Source organism: Lonchura striata, chromosome 2 (genome assembly GCF_050655825.1).
Source record: "Lonchura striata isolate lonStrDom1 chromosome 2, ASM5065582v1, whole genome shotgun sequence".
NCBI classification, from domain to species: domain Eukaryota; kingdom Metazoa; phylum Chordata; class Aves; order Passeriformes; family Estrildidae; genus Lonchura; species Lonchura striata.
Genome location: NC_140704.1, coordinates 150,053,685 through 150,079,901, shown reverse-complemented (window position 1 = coordinate 150,079,901; position 26,217 = coordinate 150,053,685). Strand labels below are relative to the sequence as shown.

General features: G+C 39.7%; 1 protein-coding gene across 3 annotated transcripts in view; it reads right to left on the bottom strand.

Annotated features, from left to right (window-relative positions):
* The window catches only part of KHDRBS3 (KH RNA binding domain containing, signal transduction associated 3), an 87,789-nt gene extending 62,881 nt beyond the window's left edge, over positions 1-24,908 (bottom strand). For 2 of the 3 annotated variants that reach the window (XR_013339652.2, XM_031504112.3), the window contains exons 1-2: positions 24,414-24,908; positions 682-800 (exon numbers count right to left, since the gene is read on the bottom strand). Coding sequence is in view for 2 of the 3 variants with exons in the window: in XM_031504112.3 (XP_031359972.1) it covers positions 682-800; positions 24,414-24,501 (207 nt within the window). In the remaining variant the exon portion in view is untranslated. The remainder of the gene's footprint in view (positions 1-681; positions 801-24,413) is intronic. The other variant, XM_085572595.1, reaches the window with a different exon arrangement.
* Between the last annotated feature and the right edge of the window lie 1,309 nt (positions 24,909-26,217).

Genomic DNA, 26,217 nt, shown 5'->3' with positions numbered 1-26,217 from the left:
ATAAAAACCCATTTCAAACAAATTAAAAAAATGCTAATCTGACTGTCATAACATTAACCTTAAAATTTAAGCAGCACCAAAATAATAAAGTTCCACAGCCTAGTGAATGTTGCATAAATGCTTCCAGGCAGCAATATTTTAGTGCAGGATAATACTTGGCAGTAAAGAAGTGTTAAGAATTCATGGTGGGCAAAGATATTAATGAAACAGTCTCTACCCCTCCAGAACAGACTGCATAATTTAGCAGTCAAGCTATAATTCATTCAAGAATAACAATGGCTGAAACTTAAGAGGATGAGAAGAAAATTTACACAATTAGATCCTTAATTGTGCATTTTAAGGTGCACTTCCAGCTACAATGAGAAGGTTTCAAAGCCTGGCATCAGATTGAAATTCAAAATTTGTTTTTCCTTTTGATATTCTGAAGAGGAGGATACTGCTATCCCAAAAATATGGTTCAATTACTGCTCTCAATATACCATTTTGTGACCAGCACCACTTTCCTGCACATTTATTCCAACAAGAATCACTTCTACCTTAGAGCTCCTACAGAACAGATTGCAGGAGAGTAACAGTGGTGACTGGTAATAGTTGTAAATGTTACATTAAAGAGTATTTAAGATATTAGTGAAGTATCTTTTAGAAGAATTTAAATTTATCAAATATGAAAATTTAGCTTACCTTAGGGAATTGTTTTACTGGAATCAGAACTTTTTGTCCCAACTTCATATTCTTATTGATGACTACATCAATATACTTTTCTTCTTCCTTTCCTTCTCCTTTTTGGAATTTTTCAATTTCTGTTAAAGAAAAAAGTTATTTTTTCAATTTAATACAACAATCTAAAAGCTGAGAATCTTCAAATTCAGTATAAACAAATTTCAAAGTTCATACTGTATGGCATACTTATGACATACTGTGCAATTAATACATGTAATTGGTTATATAAGGCCAACAGAGTAAAGCATGTTTCCCTTTTTTGTATATTCATGTTTATACCAGCACATTGAACTAGCATTGCAAACACTACTCACTTAACACTTAGGATACATTTTTTTATATGGCTCAAGTAGTGAAAACCATGCCTGGATAGCTTTGAGCATGTATAAATTAAAACACATAAATTAGTTTAACATTCAACAATTTGATTCCTCTTCTATAAATAAAGTATCCGTTTTAAAGGTGGCTTTTCTACAGTGCACTTAGGAACAAATGTCAAGTTAATCTCTCAGAATTTCAGAAATGTAATTGAGGTACATAGACCATACCCAAAAATCTGAGATGAGTGTTATACCAACAATGGAATTATTAGGAATGGGATTTAGAAGTTCAAGCCCTGGCTTGCATGAGTATTCGTTCCAAAGGTACACACAAAACTGACTCTTGATTGTACTTTTCTCCAAATATTGACTCTCCAGTGTGCTAATGAAAAGCTGCAGATTTCATTTCATCAGAGAGGATTCACGAGGAGCATACAGGGAGATGAAGTGAAGCACTTCTTGAGGTATTTACTGGATTGGGTCCATCATGCTGGGGGCTGCAGCATTAAACATGTTAGCATGCACCAAAATCCAACCCATTTCACAAGTGCCAGAATTCTTCTGTGGGAATGTAGCACTTGTCCTCCACAAATATCTCCATATATCTTGTTAATCTGTTACAAGAAAGACCCTTCTACTCTACCTGACCACCAGAAATTAAGGATATTCATCAAGACCTTGGAGTTTTTTTAATGGGAACGTGATCTTAGGCCAACAGGAGATTGTAATAAAAACTTGAACGCAAAGAAACCAGCCAAAAATAAAGGAGAAACCAGCCTTTAGTACACTTTCAAAGACAATCTGGTTTGAAATTAGGGCCAATGAAAAACAGAATAAACTAATAAATTTCTAACTACAAACAAAAATCCATGCATTATTAGCAGATTTGTTTAATGAATACCAGTCCATTTCCATCTACCACCACAGAAATTAAGATGCCAACGTCTTTTTTAATAACTGAAACTTAACTTCCATGTAAGTTTTAACTTCACTAACACAAAATAGGTAATAATTTATCCAAGTTACTTTTCAGTCCCTGAAAACTAAGAAAGTAAAACCAGCCTCAGACTACCTGAAGGCAGCCTCAGACTATCTGAAGGCTTCTTGAAGGAAAAGAATTCCCAGCTGTACTTCCAAAACTTCTTGTTGAGTCTGTACAAAGTTTTTGATTCCTATGGATTGTAGCAATGTAAAAATTCTGGAGAAGCCCTATCAAAACAACCTTGCTCCAGCATGTCCTTTTGTTTCATCATACTCAGTAAAAAAAAAACCTCCAGCATCATTGTCCCACCAGCTAACAACAACTTAAAAACATTTCAATAGTCAAAATCCAGGTAAAAATGCACATTTGGAAATGCCACATGACAGACTAGGGAATTATGGGCAATTAAACAAATGTAAAGTTACATCAATTTACTTTGGAACTCATTTCCAGGTGAAATTAAGACTAAAATTTTATAGGGTGTGGTGTTCCCACTTTGAAATCAGGTGACTTATCTTTTAGAAGTCAAAGTTTCCAAATATCATTAAATATTAGGACTAAATTTTTTTCTAAGTCAGAAAAGCACAGTTAAAATCCATTAAATTTAAAATTTAATTTATGCATTTTGTTGTATTTTTTTTTGTGACAGAGCAGTACATCAAGACCCAGGTAGTTCAGTTGATCCCAGTCTGATGCAAGACATTTATGAGTTCTCAGTCACTGCAATTACTGTTAGAGTAAAGGACTCTTTCCTGAAGAATCTAAATTTACAAAATAAAAGCACCTTCAACATCAAAGCCCACCAAGTTTGTATGAACTAGTAAAGCTAAATTTTGTCTTCTCATGTTGAGTCATATGCTGTTATCCCCAAATGCACAGCATGGCATACACTGCAATCCCCCTGCCCACCTGAAAGTGAGAGCCACAAGTTTATTAATCAGCAGTGGCTTCCTAGAAAGTGCCAAGAAATATTACACCTGGAAATGAGTTGTTTTAGACACCTCAGATGCACTTATAATGCAGTTGAAGAATTAAACACAGAGTTCTATCTACCTCAGTACCATTCTTCAGCTGAGCCAGCTGTTTAAATTCCTTAAAAGATCAATACAGTGCTAATTGTATTTCCTAAATACTTTAGCTTAGAAAAGTTATTTGAATTGGTATTTGAAGGACTTGGTTGCAACAATGTGATTAATGCTAAATATGCTCATAATATGAGACTACTTTCAGTTGATAAAAAACATAAGACCGTTCTCTTCTTGCTCTAGTAGATACTGAACTACAAGTCATTAAAGTAATTATTAAAAGAAACACATTACTTACTGCAAAAAATCAGTTTTCCTACCCCAAGTGTCTACACACTTTATTGAACATTTTAAGTAAAAACCCTTTATTATTTTTCTTGCACTGTTTAAACAACTTTCTTTTTGCTTGAAGAAGCTACTGAAACCCATTAGGAGGCTGCAAATCAGCTCTCAGCAAAACGGATCACAATTTTCCCCATTTGTTTTAAAGACAAATTACTTTACTAACAAACAGCCATAGCCCATTGCCAAAGCAGTACAAAGTAAGATTAAGTAATTTTTTCCTGTTATGGTCTAATGTTAATCAAACTGATTTAAGACTGCCTCTTCATTGCTATTGTAAAATACTTTAGTTTTGTATGAACCAAGTCCAGTCCATCGATCACATTTTATCTTAGATTTTACTTTTTTTTATTTCTTTGTACTTGAAATCTAAGACGAACAGGAAATACAACTAAGCATTAGAATTTTATCCATATCTGCTCTTGAAATATCACTCACATCAAGCTTTAAATAATTAGGGAAAAATCACTCCAGATCACAGAGGAAATCCAATCAGATTTTCAAGGTCAAATGGATAGGAAGATTTGCCTTTTCTTAATCCTTAGATTACATTCTGCACTGCTTGGCTATATGAAGCAATGCCATTTTCAAGATCACAAACAGTAAATAAACATTTGATTAAAGCTTCCCATAATGCTGGAGATTAAAATCTCATGTTCTCAGACCAAGGATGCAGCTAATGCAACAAGAATTTAACTGCATGCAGTAATAACTGCATGGATGGATTTTTTTCTTTAGACTTAATCATAGATATCTAAGCAATGATTAATCCTCAGTTAATTCCCCAAATAACAGTGGTAGATACATCAGATAATGACAAAGGAGAATTGTTTCGTATTATTCTTCAGTTAGAATTCATCTTCCTGAGGCAGAACTACAATCCAGGATTCTAGCTCCCTCAGCTAAGCCAATAAAAATATTTGTGTTTAATGCTGAGAAAAGTGATGCCCTATTTGTCTGTAGTAAATCAATATAACAAATATAAGAATGAATGTCAACCTCAAAGTAAACAGAAACATTTACTGCATTTGTCCTTAAGACAATATTTCCTTTACACAAGATCAGGAGAAACAAACCAGGTCAATTTGCCTGCAAATCCTTAAGGAAGTTTCTACTTTATTTCCTGAGATTCAGATGTCTTACCAAACACACTATTATATCCAAATAATTTTGTACTAACTTTTTCCTACTTTGGATGGAAGAAAAAGTGAGAAATGCAAGGCTCATTCAAGGATATCCATGTGATCATGGCTTAAGAGACCAGGGCACTGATGGAACTGCACTGCAATTGCACTAGAAGTAGTTTCCACATTCATTTTCAAACTGCAAATATTCAAAGAATTACATTATCCTTTAAAATACTCCTAAATCAAGTGGGTTTGTAAATGACTAACATTATACAATAGAAGCAATAGATGTTGCTTTATTTGGGCAATTTTATTGCCTTCTATCTACAAAAAGGAAACATCAAAATTTAGACTGACTCAATCAAGCATGTTGTACAACTACTGAAGCATAGCCCAATAGCAAGAATATTTCTCAGTGAATTCTCAAAATTTCACAGTTGACTTAGAAAAGTCACACCCTTCTCAATTCAGAAAGCTCTTAAGTCAAAGTGAAGGCTAAGTATCTTTACATATTTCCCCTGTCCTTTTAGTTCTTGAAAGCTCACTGCTTTTGACCATTGCTGGAGACAGAACACTGAGCTGGATGGCCATCTCCTCTGGCAGCCTGATTCCCTTTGGTTTCACATCAGAAAAAAATCAAAGTGATGGTACTACAAAAAACAGACCTCAACTTATTCATTTGCATTTTATGAAGACCCCCTCTAAGGACCACAGTCAAGCTTTGGTAAGAGACAAGCTCCCAGAGGAAAAGGGGGACTCCAAGTCAGTTGTAGCAGAATTTCAGAGAAAAAAATAGGTTTTCCTTAATGGCTAAAAAGTGGCTATATACATTCCACAGTGTTTATTTGGAAATTTTCACTGTGCCAAAACCCAGAATTTATCCCAGAAGAAACACTTCAAGAACACCTATTCTTAAAAAAATATTAAAACTGTCCCAACAAATCCAAGTCATAGAAGTCTGCTGTGCCAGATGCTGACTAATTGCCCACATTCTTTCCAGGAGTTCTGTAAATCCAGAGTACACATGATGGTGAACCCAATTCTAAGTTTGATTAAATTGATGAGAGCTTAATCTCATTATTGTTGTAGTAAAATAGTCTAGATTATACATCTTTTACCCTGCACTCCTTTATTCCCTGCCCTACTAGGGGATGATTAAAAGTTCTTTGAATCAGCACCTCTCCAACCAATATTTCTCATCTTTTGAGCTGAAAACAGTACTGCACAGCACAAACTTGAACTACAATCACCACACCAAGGCTTTAATACATTCCAAAAGTAATGTGTTGAAATAAACCCCACAGACTTCCTTACAACAGTGTTTAAGAGACCTACCACTCATTCCCTGCCCTCTTGATCAGCATGAAGCTGGACAACCTTTCCAATTTTTGCACTAAACAGAAGAGACAACCTTAGCCTCCTGATTTTGTATCTTAAAGCATGTTTAGCATAGTCTAGTTTGCTTCAAAGAAGTTTCTCTGTGTAGACATTCGTAAAAAAATGCAGAATTTCCCAATTTCAACTCTATATAGCATCACAATCCCCCAGAAAAACACACAAGTTCAGCAACTAAACCTTTTCTGATATGAGTAAATGCTTAGACAAATATCCCTTTTTCTACCTCCAAGATGTTTCCAAAGTAAACACTAATTAGCATGTCTTCATTAAAAAAAAAAAAAAAAAAAAAAGGGAGAATTGGGGAACTAAAGTAATCAAACAAAAATAGCCTCAAAATATTTAAATAAGGAACTAAATATATTTGGATTGGCAACATTTAGACTCATCCTGAATGGGTCTAAAACATATAAAAAATGCAACAGAATTTTCAATTTTTAATGCCGTTTCTCTTTATTGCACCCACGCCCATTCCTTTAAGAGCCTCAGAAAACTTCACCTATTCTCCTTAGCCAATATTTTAATCCTTTAAAAAGTCTTCTAAAAATTGCAAGTTTTGCATCAATAATAGGTCCTAATTCTGAACTGGCAGAGACAGTAATGCATTAAGAGCATGAATTGTGCATAAAAAAACCCACACTAATTTGTTTCAATTAATGTGCATTATTACAATAGTTGAATTCCAAATAACTGTCTTTCATATGCCACCTTAATTTTGCAAAAGTGACTGACAATGAATCTAATTTCAATTTACAATAAAATAAGCAGTTCATGCTAGAATGATGTCTACAGCATTCAGAATCCTCAAATTAATAATAACATCCCTGTTGAAGGACTCAAACCAATCTTTATTTAATTGCATTCACAGGCATTTTAAGTTCTATTTTACAGTCTAAGTACTACTATCTGCACTGATCTGAAAATACATTTCAGTCACCAATATGACAAATATTTTGAATGGGCTTTTTTATTCAAGCAATTCAAAGCTAAATGAACACCTACTACCTTCACATCAAAAATAACTCCACTAAAATCTGTTTAGACTGATTAATAGTAGCAGTAAGGTAGGAAGTACCACAGTAGGAACTGTCAAAATCATGTATAAGGTATTAACAGATGTTTAATCAGTCTTGCTCAGGAAAAAAACAAGATGTAGATGTAGACACCAGTCCCATATGCTCAACCTACTCCACTGAAAACTATCTCATTGTGAAGATAACTTATAACAAAATGCTAAAATCACTGTGTGATTTAGCCACTGTACCTATTGTACACTTACCTACTGCAGATCTTTAAGCATTAATATTTTTAAATTGCAAGGTCAGGCATCCATTAACAACAAAAATTCAACTCATTTGTTCTGTAACTTGCAAATAAAATCCAACGTAAAGAGAATCTTACACTACTTGGTGCATAGGACCCAGGCAAAATGAAGTTAATATTCTGTATCAAGAGTCCTTACAAGCACCTGTTTCACCTTTTTCATTTAAGCACATGAACACAGCCAGGTAGCTCTTACACAAGGTTTCACTTGTTTTGGTGAGACATGGAGAAGGGCCTATAATCTTTCCTCCTTGTCATGTACATAGCACTGCAGAGTACTACAAACTTTCTGTGACTCCTCTGACAACTTTCACAAGAAAATGCACAAATCAGATCTCAATATGCAAATATCACATTTTAAACTATAGCCAAGGTGAAGTAGTAGCCATGGCATATCCAGTTCTTGACCCTTGAAACAGACAGACTCGAGCACTATTAAGACCACACTTTAAGGCACTGGCAAAGTCTGCAGTCTAAAAATCTGCCAGCAGATTCGAACAAACCATATTTAATACTAGAAGGTAGCTATGCTAACAAAACACATCCCTGTGGTTTTTACAATTGATAGTTACACAAATAACTGTACAGCTGTTTACTTAGCATTATGCAAGATTTATGTAGCCATCAGCAAGACAAAGAAGTGTTATCTTCTACTTCTCTAAAAATAATTTTTAGACAACTAGAGCTTTGCCAGGAGCCTCCATCCTAATGACAGAAGGCCAGGGTAGAGCCTCACGCTCCGGCAATCCTTAAGTCAATAATGTGTCATATCCCACTGATAAATATCAGTAAAACACAACTCATGCCTTCTGTAAGTCACAATTTAAAATAGATTTTTTTTTTTTAACCATCACTCAAGCAAAATTTTCAGGAAACAAAGACTGAGGGAGCTGGCTGATGTCATCCAGAGGCCACTGTTTCTGTAAAGTCATGGTCATCAGGGAATGTCACTGATGCCTGAGGCAAAGCAGCCCTATCTTCAAGAGCAGGGAGGAGGAGCTGGGGCACCACAGCAAGGTAAAACTTGCCTTGATCTCTTGGAAGGTGATGTAGTAAACAGCTCTTGAAAACCATTTCCAAGCATGGAAGGCCAAGATGAGAGCAGTTTGCACACATTTATGGCAAGGAAGTCACAAGTACTAAACACTATGAACAATATGAAATGAGACCAGAGCTGATGTGTCCACCCCATCTGTAGTAGGGCTTTTGAGAAGCCTTCCACATCCCATCCTCATGTGGACTGATGAGGCACAGGATAGACATGGACCACAAGGCAGGCTGAAAACTGACCTGCCTGGCTCAAAGGACTCTGTCAGGGGCATCTCAACCAGGCCAGCTGGGGCCAGACATCAGTGGTGAGCTCTGAGAGTCAGTAATATTTAACATCTTCAGCAATGACCTGGCTGATGGCACAGAGTGCAGTTTCAGTAGCTTTACACATAACAGAAAACCAGGAGGAATACAAACACCAGAGGGATGTGATGACACTCCAAGTGCCTCAAAGAGGTGGAGGAATGGGCTGACAGCAGTGTTATGCAGTTCAAAGGGAAGTGCAAAGTTCTGTGCCTGTGGACTTTGGACAACCCCATGCAAGAAAACTCCATGCCTGGAAACCAAACAGCCAGAAAGCAGCTTTGCAGAAGAGGACCTGGAGCTCAAACAAGCTGAGCACCAGCCAGGAAGGTGCATTTGCAAAAGCCACCAGCAACTGGGCTGCACCAGAACAGCACTGCCAGCACTTTGGAAGTGGCGATCCTTCCTCTCATGCAAGTTTTAGCAAGTGTCTTGATTTCTGCTGTTTTGCTGAAGAGTTTGGAGGAAAGATTTGTTCCATCTTTGGTACTTTAAAAGAAATACTAGTTCTAATAAATTCTTCCCCCAGCCCAAGATTTATTTCTCATGAAAAACTGGAACATAGAAAGATAGAAAGCCATGATTTGTTACCTAAAAGCAGGGTAGAAATCAATGTTATTCATTCATCATAGGAATGCTAAAACAGTCCAGGGAAAGATATGGACAGACCCAGGGTACAGCAGTCCATTGTTTTCCCTCTCCATTGTGCATTGCTGAAAATGCACACAGCATGCAGCTCTTCCCACTGCTTCCCAGAATGCAACATTGTCCAAAACGCATTTTCTGTCCAATAAAAACTTGTCACTACCCATATTTCACACCGAGTTAGGGACAGGAATAGAGATAAAGCTATTGCAAGTATCTATAGTGTTTTTAAATTCTTATATTTAATTCAGTGAAATTCAGAGTTAGCATCAGACACTGCTATGATTTAAACTCACACCCACTTATCCTACATAAGCTCTACCAACAAGTATAACCTCAATCTTACTACAGAATTGATAAAAAACAACTCTGTATTCTGTGGCATTGCACTGACTGAGTGAACTCAGAAAGTGAATGCAATCACTGCTTACAGCCTCTAAAAGATGAACCATTGAAAACAGTATAGGCTGGAGTAACCTTCATGTATAATCTCTTGTTTCAACCTACTGTTTGTAATTGTCTCATATTGCTGATTTTTAACACAAGCTTCCTTTGATGTAAATGTCTCAGAATCCTAAGAAATTCCACATCTGAAACTGTTTACTAAGCACAAACTATCGATGCGCAAGTAAGCTGTGGAAAACCAATCTTGTATAAAAAGAACACAAAACCACAAAATCAGGTGTATGTCATGGGTCATAAAACAGATGAGTTGTACATTTTACTCTGCAAAACAAAAGAAAAAAATCACAAATTTAAAAAATGCTTTCATAATATTTATCAAAAAGGTAACAACCTAAAGCATTTGTGCATTCTGATCCACAGATGTAGGAAACAAACCTATGGACTTTAGTTGGCACATGTAAAAGAAAAGGGTCTAATTCCAACACACCATCCTGGATTATTTTAACAAAACCCTAATCCTCTAACCTCAAAGCCAGGTTGGATGGGCTTTTAGCAAACTGGTCCTGTGGAAGGTGTCCTTGTCCATGGCAGAGGGAATTGGAACTAGATGACCTTTAAGGTCCTTCCAACCCAAACCACTTCATGACTCCTTCAGAAGGCCATCACTTCCACTGCCAGCAGGTAAAAGAGGTAAAGCACCACTTTTGACAAAATTATTATAGGCAGTACTTTTATTTTTTGTCACCCATTACAGTCCTGGGCTGCAGTAATGTAACTTGGCAGGAAAAGGCAGCTTGCACATCTACTGTCCTATGGGAAAGTGTAGTTTAAAGAAATTTCTGTGGTAATTTTTTGTATGAGCTTCAACATAAATTGGATGTTAAAAACTTCAAACATCCAAGTTAAAAATTAACTAGCAGAGGGATAACAAATTACAATCCCTTCCACATGTTCAATAGCAGTCAAATCCAAATTATTTTCTGTGTATGAAGACACATATTACATAGAATTAATGCATATTGCTACCACATCAATTTTTTTTCCTCAAATATTATGATATTAAACTGAGTCTCAAGAAGTTAGTTGAATCGCTTCACAGAATTGTAGAACAAGATTAGACTCCCCTAGAAATGTTATAAAAGTAGAAAGTCCATCGTAGGGACTCAATCCAGCTGCAAATCTTAAGGAAAGGACTAAACATCTTTCAACAGATCAGTTTTTGCAGGAAAGTGGTCACATTTACAGCTGCAATAATTCTCTGCCTCTGTAGGACCATGTGCCTGTCCATGCAGCACCTTCCCTGAGGAAGGCAATCTTCCAACTTTCATGGCATCTATGAAGAAAGGATTTTTTTTCATAAACTAGTATTTCTAGCATTCACCTAATAGAACATTATTCATCTTTCTAAATTTAAGAAAGAATTAAACAGAACATGTTTTATACCTGCATAAATATATGCAGTAACTACCAACTTATGCCAGCAAGCTTTTGCTGAAACACACCTTACAAAGCTGAAATATACTACAGGTTTAGTAGCATTTATGGTATGTGTTTACTTGCCATAAGAAACAGCTCTGACTCAAAATCTTTCTCTAAAGAAATTATCATCATGTTTACCTTAAATGGAACTAAGAAGCTCCTTCTGGTTAAATTATATCTTGACTTAGATGCTTTTTATAAAGAAATTTACTTTCTTCAGTAAAAAGTGTTTTTTAAAGTCCAAGTTTCTTTCCAACAGACATGGTTTTGGGATAACTGTAAGAATGAGGAAAACTGCATGTCCTGTGCAACTACCCAGCAGTCAAGACATTGCAAATTCATTTGTCTTAACAGTTTGTTTTGAAGACAGTTTAAAATCAAATGCTTATATGGAAATCTAACATGGGATGCCTGAGTTTTACTGCAGCCAAATTATGTCATGTAGTTATTTGACAAATTAACTTTAGACATGTTACTGTTTTAGTTTTCACCCAGCTAATTTCAGAATGCCATCCTTCACTGAACACAACTTTTTCCCAGTGACGAGTACATGGGTTCTTAGGAGAGTAATTCCTATATTCAGTAGTTTAAATAGCAGATTTCAGTACATTTCTACAGCTTATACTACCTAGAATCACCTACTACAAAGTGTCACAGGCACAAAAGAGCTGACACCTTTAAGTGCAGTGGAACAATTCATAGCCAGGGAAGTTCACCTACATTCAAGGTGAGACAGCAAGAACAAAAATGGTCATATTTTTAAAAGTCATGCTGGGAACCTGCAGAAGCTGCTTTTAACCAGACACCTGCCCTGCCTGTCCCCCACCTGCCTTCATAGCCCCATATATTCAAGTTTCTGCTCCTTCATCACTTCTGTCTGCCAAGAAACAATAAGAAAAGTGCCAACGCAAACTACCTGAGGTGCCATTACTTCTTGATTCAGTGATGCTTAAATTGCTTTTATATGGGAAAGAAAATGTTGATGCTCCATTTTCCAAAAGTACAGAATGAAGTTATCTTCTAGATGTAGCAGAGGATAAAGGGAATGCATTAAAAAAAAAAAAAATACAGCTGCTTAAGAATTTTAGAGGGTGGGTATTTAAAAGATGAAAGACAGCTGAGACAGCAATAATCAATTAATAGGGTAGACTTTTCTATTGCTCCTTGCTACTTGAGAGAAACAAGCAAAAAAGTGCATTTGGGAAGAAACTCAAACAGTTGCAATGGGTACTTGTGCACCCATGAAGAAGTCTTCTGGAGAAAGGGTCATGTGCTACTAAGTTTCAAATCTCACTTCCCCCTCTCCATTCATTGACCTTAGAGCAAGTGCAGGAATGACACGTCCAGTCACACACAGAATAACCACCCAAAGAGGCTGGAATGTGCTATTTTGCATATACCCAAGAAAAAGGTGCTTCACTGAACTGAAAAATCTGACTGTCCACTAATACATCTGAAAAGAACATTTAACAACAGGGAATAGAAACTTTCTCATGCCATCAGGAGAGACACACAAATCCCTCTACCAAATCTGACATGTGGATTTAAAGGCTCAATCATCAGTGTCACAGAGCCAGAACACACCTAAAATGCTACAATGAATTTTCCTTGATCATAAATGGAACTACATTCCCAGAGCCACTCTTTTTGCAGTATCCCTTTCTAAAGCAAGACACAACTAATTTAATAAGTTATTACTCATAGTTGCTATAACTGTAACTTTAAAAATACAAACATAACACTAAATTATCAGAAAGAGCTGGGAATGCAGGAAAGCTTTTATCACTAAATTCATACAGCTTTAACTTTACCCTTGCATAATAACTATGTATTGGCAGTAGCCCTTGACAAGAACCATGAGATTAACTATGTAGCTGGCCAGGAATATCTATTCTGTTTAATCTATTTTTCTGAAGGGGCCATCTGCTCTTATTTCTTCATTTTGTGGCTTAGCTTAAAATTGCATTCACTATTCTGTTAGGATTTCAATTAAGTACACGTAAAATTTCTCCCATGTAGGATGGCTGATTTGAGGATGAAGTACTATAAAGGGAAAATGTGTTACTACAAAAAGTTGATTGACTATTATTGACACAGCTCAAACAGCTGATTATTCATCAATAAATGAAAGAAAAATAATGCTAGCATTTGTTTTATTACAGCACAGCTTAACATGCCAGCTCATGGGAGGTGGAGAATGGATTCCTTATTCTCATTTGCCTGTGTGTGCAGCTTGTACCTTGCTTATCAAAGTATCCCCTCTTCACCCAGAGTTTTGTAGCTTTTCCGATTCCCACCCCCATTCCCTCGCCGGGAGGGAGCCAGCGGCTGCGGGGGCTGAGCTGCGGGCTGGGCTTACAGCAGGACAGGGGCAGCCCCGCGCCTTGAGGCGCAGAGCGGGCAGAACACATCTGGCTGCGGCAGCTGCAGCGACCGCCGAACACCGATGGCACCCGGCCCCCGCCTGCAGCCGCACAGCCCCGAGCCCCTTCTCCGGAGAGCCCACCCGAGCCCAGCTCTCCCGGGGGATCCCACCTGCTCCTGAATCTGCCGGGGGAATCACAACCCATCCCGGGAGCCCCAATCCCGCCGGGCTGTCGCCCCATCCCAGGAGTTCCGATCCCGGCTCTCCCGAGGGGCTCACACACGATCCCAATCCCACCTCTCCGGGGATCACACCCGCTCCTCCAGCCCCGATCCCGGCTCTCCCGGGGATCACACCCGATCCTACAGCCCCGATTCCCGCTCTCCCGGGGATCACACCCGCTCCTCCAGCCCCGATCCCGGCTCTCCCGGGGATCACACCCGCTCCTACAGCCCCGATCTCGGCTCTCTTGGGGATCACACCCGATCCTACAGCCCCGATCCCGGCTCTCCCGGGGATCACACCCGATCCCGGCTCTCCCGGGGATCACACCCGATCCCGGGAGCCCCGCAGGGCCGGGCCGCCGTCGCCCCCTCCTGGCACCGCTCCAGAAATAATTCCCGAATCGCTCTAAAACCCTCCCGAAACAGCTTCCCCCGAAATTAAACATATGCAATGCCTTCTCCAGTAACTACTGCCCTAATCATAATAGAGTTGCCTGGAAAAGATGCATTAAAAAATCGTTCTGCAAAGGCTGCATCGTCAATAGTTCTGCATCACTACGTGTAAAATGCTGTATTAGAATCTTGTAGGAAAACCCACTGTGGAAGGATTCTGCTCTTTCCAAAGTGTGCTCATATTAATAGTCCCTAATCACCCAAGATCCTAAAATTCATGGATGATATAAATCTGGAAAAATTCTTCAGATGTCATTAATTCTCTGTCATGATTTAGCCCCAGCTAGCAGCTAAGCCCCCACAGAAGTGCTCCCTTCCCCCCAGGAGAATGGGGGAGAAAATCACAAGAGTAAAATTAATAAACCTCGTAGGTTGAGATAAAGACAATTTAATAGTGGGTAAAGAAAAATCCATGAACATAAGCAAAGCAAAACAATTCATCCACCCCTTGCCATGGCCACAGGAGCTCAGCCATTCCCAGGAAAGCAGGGCTCCATCACACATAATGGTGACTTGGGAAAACAAACACTATCGCTCCAAACTTCCTCTCTTCCTTCTTCCCCCCAGCTTTATATTCTGGGCACGATGCCATATGGTCTGGAACATCTCAGGGTCAGCCACCCCAGCTGTGTCATACCCCGTTCCTTGCTCCTCCCTCAGCCTCCTCACTGGTGGGGTGAGGAGCAGAAAAGGCCTCTGTGTAAGCTCTGCTAGGCAATAATGAAAACATCCCTGTGTTATCAACACTGTTTTCATTACAAATCCAAAACACAACCCCACAGTGGCTACCAGGAGAAAAAAAATTAACCCCAGCCAAAAAACACCATATCCCTTGCAAGCACTTTATGACCACACTTACATCATTCCCAGCATTTGTTTCGCATGGTATTAACAGGCTTCTGTGAAGACTCAGGTGCCTGCAGAAACAAAAAGGTCTAAAGAATAGATACAGTAAGCCTTAAAAACATGATAAATCTTTTGTTATATCCTTTTCTACAGTAGGCCAATAAAAACCTAATCATTTTTCCAGGTCATGGATGCATGGTATAATAAAAAGGTCAAGGGTACTTGATAAGCAAAAAGAATCTTTAAGACTAATCTGTGCAACACAAAACAAATTGGACCACAAGAGTCTCTTCCAGTCTTTAAGATCTAGTACTAAGGTGCTGCATTTCACCTTGCAAACTATCCAGCCTAGGATATTACTGGGATAACTCTACATAGGGAGCAAGTGCTAACAAGAGCTAAAGGTATCACTGCAGCCCATCTGCTGTGAAGCAGCTTAGCTCCTCCAGATACACCAGGCTTTAAATGGAGAAACTGAACCAACTATTAAAAACAAACACTTTTGCTGAGAAACATCTCCAATGACCACTAAGATTTTTGGGAGCCCTTTAAAGGAAGGCAGAAAACTCATCTGTAATCAAGTTTTTTCAAAATTAGGACTTTTTGAGTCTAAAATAATAGTCTGGAAGTGGTCATGAAGCAGTTGGATACTTAATAAAGGGAAAAAATGCCTTCTGAGCTTTCATGACTCTACAAATGGATCAAGAGCATCATACCCAAACTGCGTTTCTATAGCAGAGAAAAATCTGCTTTCCTTCAAGCTCAGGAGGGGAGATGGGGTAAACACCATAGGAAGTCAAATAACCAGACATGAAGAACCATAGTGCCCTTCACTTCCACAGAAGTGAAATTGATCATTTAGCATTAGTCTGGAGGTGAACAGAGAAGGTGATTTTTTATTTCACTGCTTTACCCCATGGAGCTGTATCACTGAAGTCAGCATAGAGGGCACCACAGCATTTCTGCCTAATAGCAGAAGAAAAGCAACAAAAATCTTAAGCCTCAAATACTGTGGATGGGATTGCAGGGAGGAGAAACTGGGTTTCTTACCAAGGACACATCAGGATTGGCACTCGACCACCCCAAGTTAATTAGGACATAGATCAAAATGAACCAGCAACAAAACCCTTTTTCCACTACCAGCAAGCAGAAAAGGACACATGAAAGGAAGAACGACCACATAAGAAGCAGTCCTTCAATTTCTGCATGTAAAAATCATCATTTTTATCCCAAAGCAGTAGGAAAAATTGGCTGAAAACATGTAAAACCTTTTCCTTTCAAACACATCTGCTTTCCAGAGTAGTTACTGAATGGTCTGAGGCAATAAAAAGCTACAGACATTTCCTCTCTAAGCATCTAACAAATGCAGCAGCAGTAAGAGGAGAAGCAATTTCAATTTATAGAATCATAGAATATCCTGACTTGGACTTCAGTCCTTGCGCACAAGACCAGCTCAAGAATTCCACCATCTGGCTGAAAGCATTGTTCAAATATTTCTTGAGCTCTGTCAGGCTTGATGCTGTGACCACTTCCCTGGGGAACCAGTTCTTGTGCCCAGCCTCCCTCTGGGTGAAGAACATTTTCTCAATATCCAACCTAAACATCCCCTGACACAGCTTCAGGCCTTTCCCTCAGGTCCTGTCACTGGCCCCCACAGAGAAGAAATCAGTGCCAGCCCCTCCTGTTCCCCTGATAAGGATGTTGCAGACTGCAATGAGGTCTCCCCTCAGTCTTTTTCTCCAGGCTGAACAGACCAAGTGACCTCAGCCACATCTCAGATGGCTTTTCCTTCAGACTGTTTATCTTCATAGTCCTCCTCTGAACATCCTCTAACAGTTTTATATATTTCCTATATTGTGATTTATATTGTGGTGCCTGAAACTGCACACAGTACTTAAGACGTTTTCCTATACTCTTTGTGTTGTCCACATAAAAGCATCTTACTCAGACTGTTCCTTTTGAACAATCCTGATGGATTATTAGAGTCAAAGAAAATCAGTAAATCCTCAAAGGATTTGCAACTTCAGGTTTTCACTGTCACTATATTACACCAAGATCAGCACAGCAGCAGATGTTATAACAAATTTTCTGTTGGATCAAGTACAATGGGTTTACTGAAATGATTTCTAATCTTTTAGGTTTCCAATTACTTTGTCAACAAATTCTTGCTAGAGAATTAAGATCTGTAAAAGAACACCTATACAAGCCAAAAAAGTGAAAGATTTACCATCTACAAGAATTAAACTGACAATTTTTGCTGCCTTGCAACTTTGTTGAAGTTGAATTGCTACCTGCAGCCAAAAGTCTGATAAACACATCAAAGTAAGAAATGAAAGGCATCCAACAAATAGCAAATAGAGATGGAGAATAGAAAGGAAATCCATTTAACTGCCTAGCTTCTTGACAATAAGGTAAAATGCTGAAAAACAACAACACAACATAAAAGAACCATAAGTGATAAAAATAACAAAGGCAAGTTTAAGCAAAGAAAAATTTTAAGATAGGATAAACACAAAGAATAAAACATGCACCACTCAGCTGCTAACGTACAAAAAGACATCATTCAGTCTAACAATGCTTCTTCATGCTACCTCTCCAGTTACTGCTCTTTAATTTGCTCCTTGGCATAAACAGCCAACCTAGAGCTACTGTAGAGCCCAAGGTGTTGACAGTTCAAACAGCTTAACAATTTAGCAGGGATCAAATGTTCATAAATGCAACTCATTTTGAGGCAAAGATGTCAAGACACACAAAATCTACTGGTCCTTATATCTGGTTTAAGAGTTAATCATCCATTGCTAAAGCATTGTGAATTTCTTCATTTGTACTTCTTGGCCAGACATTTCACCATCAGTTTGCAGGGCCTCTTCACACCTTTATTCACCCCTGCAGGCAGTCAGGCCCTCCAAGCACAAGTCAAAGATCCCTTTCACACACCAATCAGACTAGCAAGAGGCCTACAGACCTTCTCAAACTTGCAAAACATTGTAATTTTTTCATTATTTCCTCAAATATTAATATATGGACTTCTGTAACCAAGAAAAATAAATTCCCAAGTACATATGCCCTTATGGCCTTAGCTTAAGGCCATAGAGATACTAATTTTCTAGCCAGTGTTACACTTGATAAAAAGAAAAAAAATCACATTTGGCTAGAAATATATGGCTCTAAAATAAATTCCTAGAACTGCTACAACCCCTACCAAACAGCGCCCATGGCATGGGTGAGACTTGCCTTCCCAGGATTCAGGGCTAGACAGCCCCACTTTATCAAAATATTCCACATGTCCAGCATAGAAGCCCTGTCCTTTGTTATCTTCTATTTGAAAAACAGCATTAATAATGTAAACATTAAGCTTGCAAGATTCCTGCAGAGCTCAGCTAAGAACAGTCAGTTAATTCACCATAAAATATTAGGTGTGTCAGTTACCAGTTAATCTATTTAAACACGCTTTTTACTGAATCCTGCTAACTACTAATTAAAAAGTCATACAGTACCACACTGAATGCTTTACAGATGCTTCTCAACTCTGAACTTTGATACCAAATTCATTCAAACAAAAGTGCATCCCAAATTCTTTTGTTTCTTAATTATACTTGAAGTCAGAGGGCAGAAAGGTCACATACATAAATTTTAAGTACATGCAAGAAAAGTCAAACAAGCCACAGGAATAGTGCTGTGACCTCCTTTCTGATTTCCCCAGTAAATAAGTACTCAGAAGGTTGCAGTTTTAATTTGCATGGCCGGTGTCAAAAAGGATTGAAAGTGACAAACCATGTCAGCCTGCATTTGAAACCTTTAAATTCAGTCTCTCTCATTGACTGCCAAAGTGAGTGTGCAAGTGAATTAGAAGTCAGTTTTACACTAACTGTGATTGCAGTGAGTGGCTCTAGGCTCAGTCAGGCTTCAGAACAGATGAGCCAAGGGGTGAGGAAAGTATGATTATCTTCAGCTGCATTTTGTAGAAGCCCTGTTAACATGACTGGAATATCTGATAAACCACTTCTCCAGTCTTTTAAGAGAGCAAAATTGAAATCTAACTTTTAGGAAGCCCTCTGACTGCTCCAATATGGTTTCACTGCAGTAAAAGCAAAGAGCAACCATAACAAAATATGAACTTCTGAAGTTTTACCAAATAAAGATAGCTGAGATGAGACACAGACTCTGAAATATCCCCTCTGCCCTCCAAGAGTTACTACTTTTCATGCTGCTTTAAGAAAACAAATAGAAGCCAGGTCAGCCTTCCCTAGTTTGACAGTGCAACCATTACTTCATATCCATTCCCATTATTGCCACTTTAATTTCTCATCACACTTGGCCTGGAAAATATCCAATTCCACCTAAACCGTCTTAGTTAGACTGCCGTCTTCTAGCAATCAGATTAAAACCAGAAGAGTCTCTTTCTGATTAACTTCTAAGAATGGCAATTAAAAGTGAGCAGCTTTCTGAAAAAAATCTGAGGAGCACAAAACTTGTATTTCATACAATGCTCTGAATAACTTAAAACACGCTCAGTTTCTACAGTAATAGCTCATTTTCAAAACACTTATGACCTTCATGAAGTGTTTTGAAATCCTCAAATAGTAGGACACTTGAAACAAGTATTGTTTCTGCGATTGATACTATAAGGACAAAAAGGAGAGTTTGGGGTTACACTGACTGAGTACATTCAACACCATTAGTGACTGGAATGAGCAGCACCATGTGTCTGTGCCATGCCATGAAACTTGTCCACACAAGAAAGTGGATGCTTCAGTGGCAAACTGATTACTTACATATGTGTGTCACTCCATGTAATCACATTTATTTTTGATAATTTAAAGAAAAACACACAACCAATTGCATACTTAGATTTATTGAAAGTTATCCTGGTTTTGGCGGGGATAGAGCTCATTTTCTTCCTAGTGCCTGGCACAGTGCTGTGATTCAGATTCAGTATGAGAGTTGACAACACAGCGATGTTTTGGTTGTTGTTAAGAAGTGCTTACTCTAAATCAAGGACTTTGCAGTGTCTCACGCTCTGCTGGGGAGCAGGTGCACAAGAAGCCCAGAGGGAGCACAGCCAGGAGAGGTGACCTGAACTGGACAAAGGAATATTCCACAGCACAGGATGGATGTCCAGTATATAAACTGGGGGGAGTTGACTCAGAGCTCCTAATTGCTGCTCAGGGACAGCCTGGGCATCAGTCAGCAGATGGGAAACAACTGTATTATGTATCACTTGTTTCTCTTGGGTTTAGGTCCTCTTTTTAATTTCTAGTATAGTAATTATATTTTACTTTATTTCAGTCATTAAACCCACAAGTTGTACCTTTTTTCAATTTTCCCTACATTGCATCAGGGAAAAAGGAATAAGTGGCTGCACAATACCTACCAACCAAGATGAGCTCAAACCACACAAAAATCAGTAAGATATATGGAACCTTAATTTATTGTTAAGCTCCTACTTCAACCATTTTTACAAAGCCATCTCTGCTGAAAAGAAAATAGACCACTATAACCTCCACAAAGCAGAAAGTGAGTACACTCTCTCACACTCCATTCCCCCTGATATTTAGGGAGGTACAGCTCTGGTTACTGAAGTCCCACGCAAAATTTGACACAAAAAACAGCAAGTCCCTGCTGATCACCACCAGCCATGTGGCTCACGGAAGCCATTAAACACAGTTAGCACATACAGCCATCTACTGATAGGAAGGCTTGGCATTCCTGTACATCGTCTCATACTACCTCAAATCTCAAAGTAGCTAAAATGAGCTTGTAAGGAAGAATTCCAGAGGTCCAGTCTGCACAAGAGTTGTCTTTCAGCAGTGGCAGCAGCCCTAACTTTCATTATCTACATATTTCATTATCTACATAAGCTGAACAACTACCAAGCACCCATTTCCACATCTCCCCTGTTGGAAATGTGTCTGGTATCACCATGTTTTATTTACAGTTAGCTTCTTCCATCTGCAGTTTCCCATACTTCATTCAACATTCACAAACAGCTCGTCTTGAATCACTGCTATAAATAAATGTTGAAAGAAGGTAAAATAACTTTTCTGTCATGGATCTTTCAGTATTTTTAGAGCATCACTCATGAACCAAGTTATGAGAATCAACACTACACTTGCACATTTACCAACATTTACATACAACCACAACTGCAAAGACAGCCTTTGAAATAAAGCTTGATTTCAGAATTACCATCATTCCCACAGATAAATATTTTTCAGATTTCGCATAAAGATGAGCACATAAGAGCTGAAAGTAGGAAAAATATAAATGTATTAAGCTCTTGATTCTTAATAGAATCTCATCTTTCCCCAGGTTCTTCATTTACAGAATTTACTATGAGCTAATAGCTGGACAAAATTCCAGTTCCCATAGCCTGGTACCAGCTGCAAATTAATCTTATTAGTATGGTCATCTTACCACACATGCAAATAAGTCTATTTTGAATCTATAACATGCTTAAGGGTTTATAGGCAAAAAAGAAACCCCTTTTCAGGATGGCTTAATGGTCAAGTATACAAATGCATCTTCTTAATTAGAACAAGGGATAAAGTCTAGTCGCCTGGAAAAGATTCCCACTGTTCTAAAATTTAAGCAGCAGCTAAATGTTTCAATGACTGTTCAAAAGAAAATTTAAGCAATAAGTATTGTATTCATGTCCCAAGGAAACAGGGCATCAAATCCTTGAACAGAGTTCTCAACAAGAAAAATCAGGACTTGCTATGCAGGAACATTGAAGGATACTGATATTTGATTTTAGTGATTTCAAAACAGTGTTTCAAGGCAGAGAAATTTCTGTCATATCTTAATTCAGAAAGACAGATTAATAATACTGCCCATGAAAATATTCTTACAGCATCTTAGTTATTTCCACATTATTCTTTTTTAACTGAAATGTTAGCCAGGAACTTGAAGCAGGTCAAGCTCCACTTTTTATATTTAAAATTATGTAATTTGTGTGTATACAAATTAAAATGTGTAATTACAAGCATAATATGCAAATTCATCCACTTCCATTTGAAAACTATAATTACCACATTTTAGAAGTCTAGATCCAGGATTTTCCCTAGAAACCAAACTTTAACACGACTGGAAATTTGTTAGCAATTTGGCTCCTCTGTCTAAGCAGTAAACATATCTGAATTACTTCACCATCTCAAAAGTATTCTACTTCATCCATACAACTCTTACAAATTACTCCTGAGTTTCTGAAGAACGCCAGCTGATGTACAGTATTTCAGTTTAAATAAATACAGATAGCAAATTTAATGCCACTAAGACACCAAAATGCTATTACATAATTAAGCTGGTTATTTAAAGCACTTAAAACCTTTGCTAAGACATTCTCTGATACCCAAAAGAAACCAAGCTTGGAACCCTGCTTCATTCTAAACTTAAAAGATAAACAAATCCATCTATAAAAAAATTAGATAAGCTCTTTCATTTGCCTCCACATGAACTAACATAGAAAATATTCAATGGACCTGGCACACAAAAGCCGAGCCACAACCATTACATACACATTTCCACTAATAATTGCCATTCATTTAAGTGCATAGAATTATTATCATTGAGAAAAAAACAGTCCCTGATAAAGTCAATGCCATGGCAGGATGGGTTTGTAAAACATCCCCTCCTGATATCATATTTTCCACCTGTATTATACAGGCACTTCATTTGATCAGGCTCTTTGGCAATTCTACAATTAAACTATTTTACATAGATATTATACAAATTTCCATTTTAAACTGGAGTTAACCAGTTGATTAGTCACCCTCAATCTTTCTTTTCCTCACCTCTAACATGTGAAACACTTCAGATATAATCCAAGACTTCACTTTCAAATTAAACAAAAGAAAAATCAAGACACCTACTAGATTACAAGGTTGGATGCTCATACATCTACATTTTTACACTAACAATATAAGGTTTTTTTTTTTCCTGGAGCTGAATGTATGCATGCAGATACCATGATGAAAGGCAAAAGTTTCAGTCCTCCACTTTATCATTTCAATGAGAAACTAAAAAAATATCATAAACTCAGTCAAAAGGACAGATTTACTTTCTTTAACACTGTTTACAAAACAGTAAATCACATGGTTCTGTAACTCCCTGGAATAATTTACACATGCAAAAAGATTCTTCACTAGCTGGAGAGGAACTTTAATAATTTGTAGCCATCAAGCATAATTTTTACAAGTTTTTTTTAATTTACAGCAAATAACTGTTTTTTTTAACATAATTCTCCTTTTCCCACAATCAACAGGGAGTTTAGAAAAAAATGCAAAATACCAACCACCCATGGACATGGACCTTCAATTCACTTAGCACATGCATTCCACAGTTAAAACTGTAACAGCTACCCCTAACTCCAGAGTATTTCAGAGAACAGTAATTCTCCTTATGAATCTGAGACAGGCATTTGCACTTATAACACATCATAATCTACAACACGTTAGAGGAACCCACATCAACTTAAACTTGCTCCTGTTATAGGATGTAAAGTACACCAAGCACGGCTTTGTAATCATTGCAATTGAAGCCAAAAATCATTTCGGCTTCCAATGTGTTAGAGGATCACTTCATAGCTTATTTCACTTGTGCATCCTAAGCACTAGATCAAGCATTTGTCTCTCCAGAGCTGTACTTGAAAGTCACCTGCCAATTATATACTATCTCTAAATGTACATTAAATCATAGTTTAATTCACACAGAATGACTCTTCTAGTCAGTACTGCATCACTGAAACAAAAAGGAAGCACTTTAAAGCACATCTGACTTGACAGATGCAGAAGGGGTGGGAGTAATTTATTATCTGGAGTTATATAATTGCAAAACAAAATATGCCTTGTATTTTTATAAAGGTTTACTAACATGGATTGTTGGTTCCGTAATATCTTAGCCACAGAGCCCAAAGTTTCTAGGAAAGGCCATCGGTAGTGGGCTCGTTCTTAAGAAAGCTCACACATATGTAAACAATCGGCTGCTCATTGTTCACAAGCAGGGTAAAATAGGAAAACCGTCCGGGGTTTTAATTGACATGCAGCCCGAGCAGAGCACAGCGGACACGGCCATTCAGCTCGGAATAATCTCTAACTCGAGCAGCGAGCGACGGCAGAGGAAGCGCGGATGGAAGAGGGGCAGCGCGGGCAGGCACCCGGCGTGCGCGGCTGCCCGGCAGGGGAAGGGGAAGGCGCCGGGAGCCGGCAAACAGCGGCAGCCTGAACGCAACAAACCCCCCCAAGCGGTGCAAGGCACGGGTGAACCCCGCACCGAGAACGTCCCCGGGAGCCCGGGCACAACAAACCGCTCCGAGCGCCGCAATAAGGAAGGGCGAGCCCCGGCTGAGCACCGCCGCTCACCCCGGCCCGTCCCCGCCGCGAGAAAGGCGCCCCGCTCCGGCGCCCCTCACCTTGGTTGACCAGCCGCAAGGCGTGGGTGAAGGACGGGTCCAGCGAGTCCTTCTCCGCCATCAGCTCGGGCAGGTACTTCTCGTCCATGGCAGCGGCCCGGAGCGGCAGCGGAGCCGGGGCGCCGGGTGCGCCCGCGGGGAAGGAGCGGGTCCGAGTCCCAGGCAGCGGTAAATCCTCGGAGGCAGCGCTTCCCCCTGGCCGCCTCCCGCCCGGGGCTGCGGGGACGCATCCAGAAGGAAGCGCCGCAAGCCCCCGGCCAGGAGCGGGGAGAAAAGCGGCGCGGGCTGGGGGCGCCCCCCCTCAGCGGGCAAGGGGCGCGGACAAATCACTGCGGAAGCGCACAAGGAGATAAAACGGGAAGAGACGCGCCCCGGGAGCCGCTGACCCAGGCAAGACGGGGGCCGCGCGCGCAATAAAAGAGACTGTTAGGCGGCGGCTGGGGCTGCGCACACACCCACAAGACAAACAACACCGCCGGCGACGCCGAGCCCACTGAGAGCGGAAAGCGCGCCGCACCAGGTTTATATACCGCCCCAGACCACGCCCCCGGCCGCCTTAGCCCCGCCCAGGGGCGGTGCCCCGCCCCAGCGCCTGCCAATGGGCGGGGATAGCAGAGCCCCCCAAGTGTCACCGCCTCGCTCAAGTGAAGGCTCCTATTGGATGGCAGGGCCTGTCAGTCAGGGCCGAGGCGCTGCTGCTCATTGGTCGCTGCTGCTGGCCCCGCCTCCCCGCGGTCGGTGAGAGGCCGGCGCTGAGGGACGCGCTCAGAGCGGCTCCGCGCCGGGAGCCGGGCGGGAGCTGGGCGGAGTGGCTTTTGTACCCGTACCTGGAGCAGCGGGACTCAGAGCCCCTGAGATCCCACAGCGACCCTTCCGACGCAAGAGTCGCCTTCGGGGCCCTCTCCGGGGCCGTAGGATCTGTGAGAAGGGTCGGGGATCCAGGGCGGCGTCCTTTCCGTCCCCGTCAGATCTTACGGGGGAAGGCAGACCTTGTGTTGAAAGTAGCGCAAACGTGATTTTATTTTTCCCTTTCACAAACAGCGGTCTCCTCTATCCAGCATTCTATGCTTTTGCCTCTAGCAAAAACATAGACTGTCTCTATACAAACCACTTTATAAATACCAGTCAAAAAACCCTAATTCTGATGAGTTTCCCAGATCTGTGGCTGTAAATGGGTTTGAGATTCACCCTGTTCTAAAAGAGGAAAGAGAAGCAAAGTTTAAAAGACCTTGCTCAAGCCCATTTTCCTGTTTTTTTCAGAGGATGCATTTGTTATAGAAGGTCATGATTCGCTCTGTTCTTTAGCTTTGAGGCTTTACATCGCCTCCTTATTAGTCCTTAGGTGTCTCGTCAATGAATCTTGGTGACAAAAGCCCGGAGGAAGCCAGACCAGCTCTTCTCTGTCACAGAGCACAAGGGCAAAGCAGAGGAAAGAAGCCAAACCCATAAAGTAACATTTTAAATCAATGTTTACTGGATAAGCCAATAAGGAACTTTGATGATCTAAACTTAAAAGACCACTAAAAGTACTCATATCTGTGAATTGAATAACCATACATTTACTTCTGTATTTAATAAAAAAATAAAAGAAAAATCTGCAATATATCTTACTCATAGTCTTGCAATACAGGGAGGAAGAAAGCTCTGAAAAGATAAACCAGCATGAGAAATGCTCACTCAAAGCTCAGAAGCAGAGGTTAAGGCTCCCTTCTCAGAACTGCAAGTGCTCTTTCACCCTGAAAACCAAAAGACTATATTTTAAGGTATCTTATTCCTTGTTGGATTTCACAGATTTCAATACCCC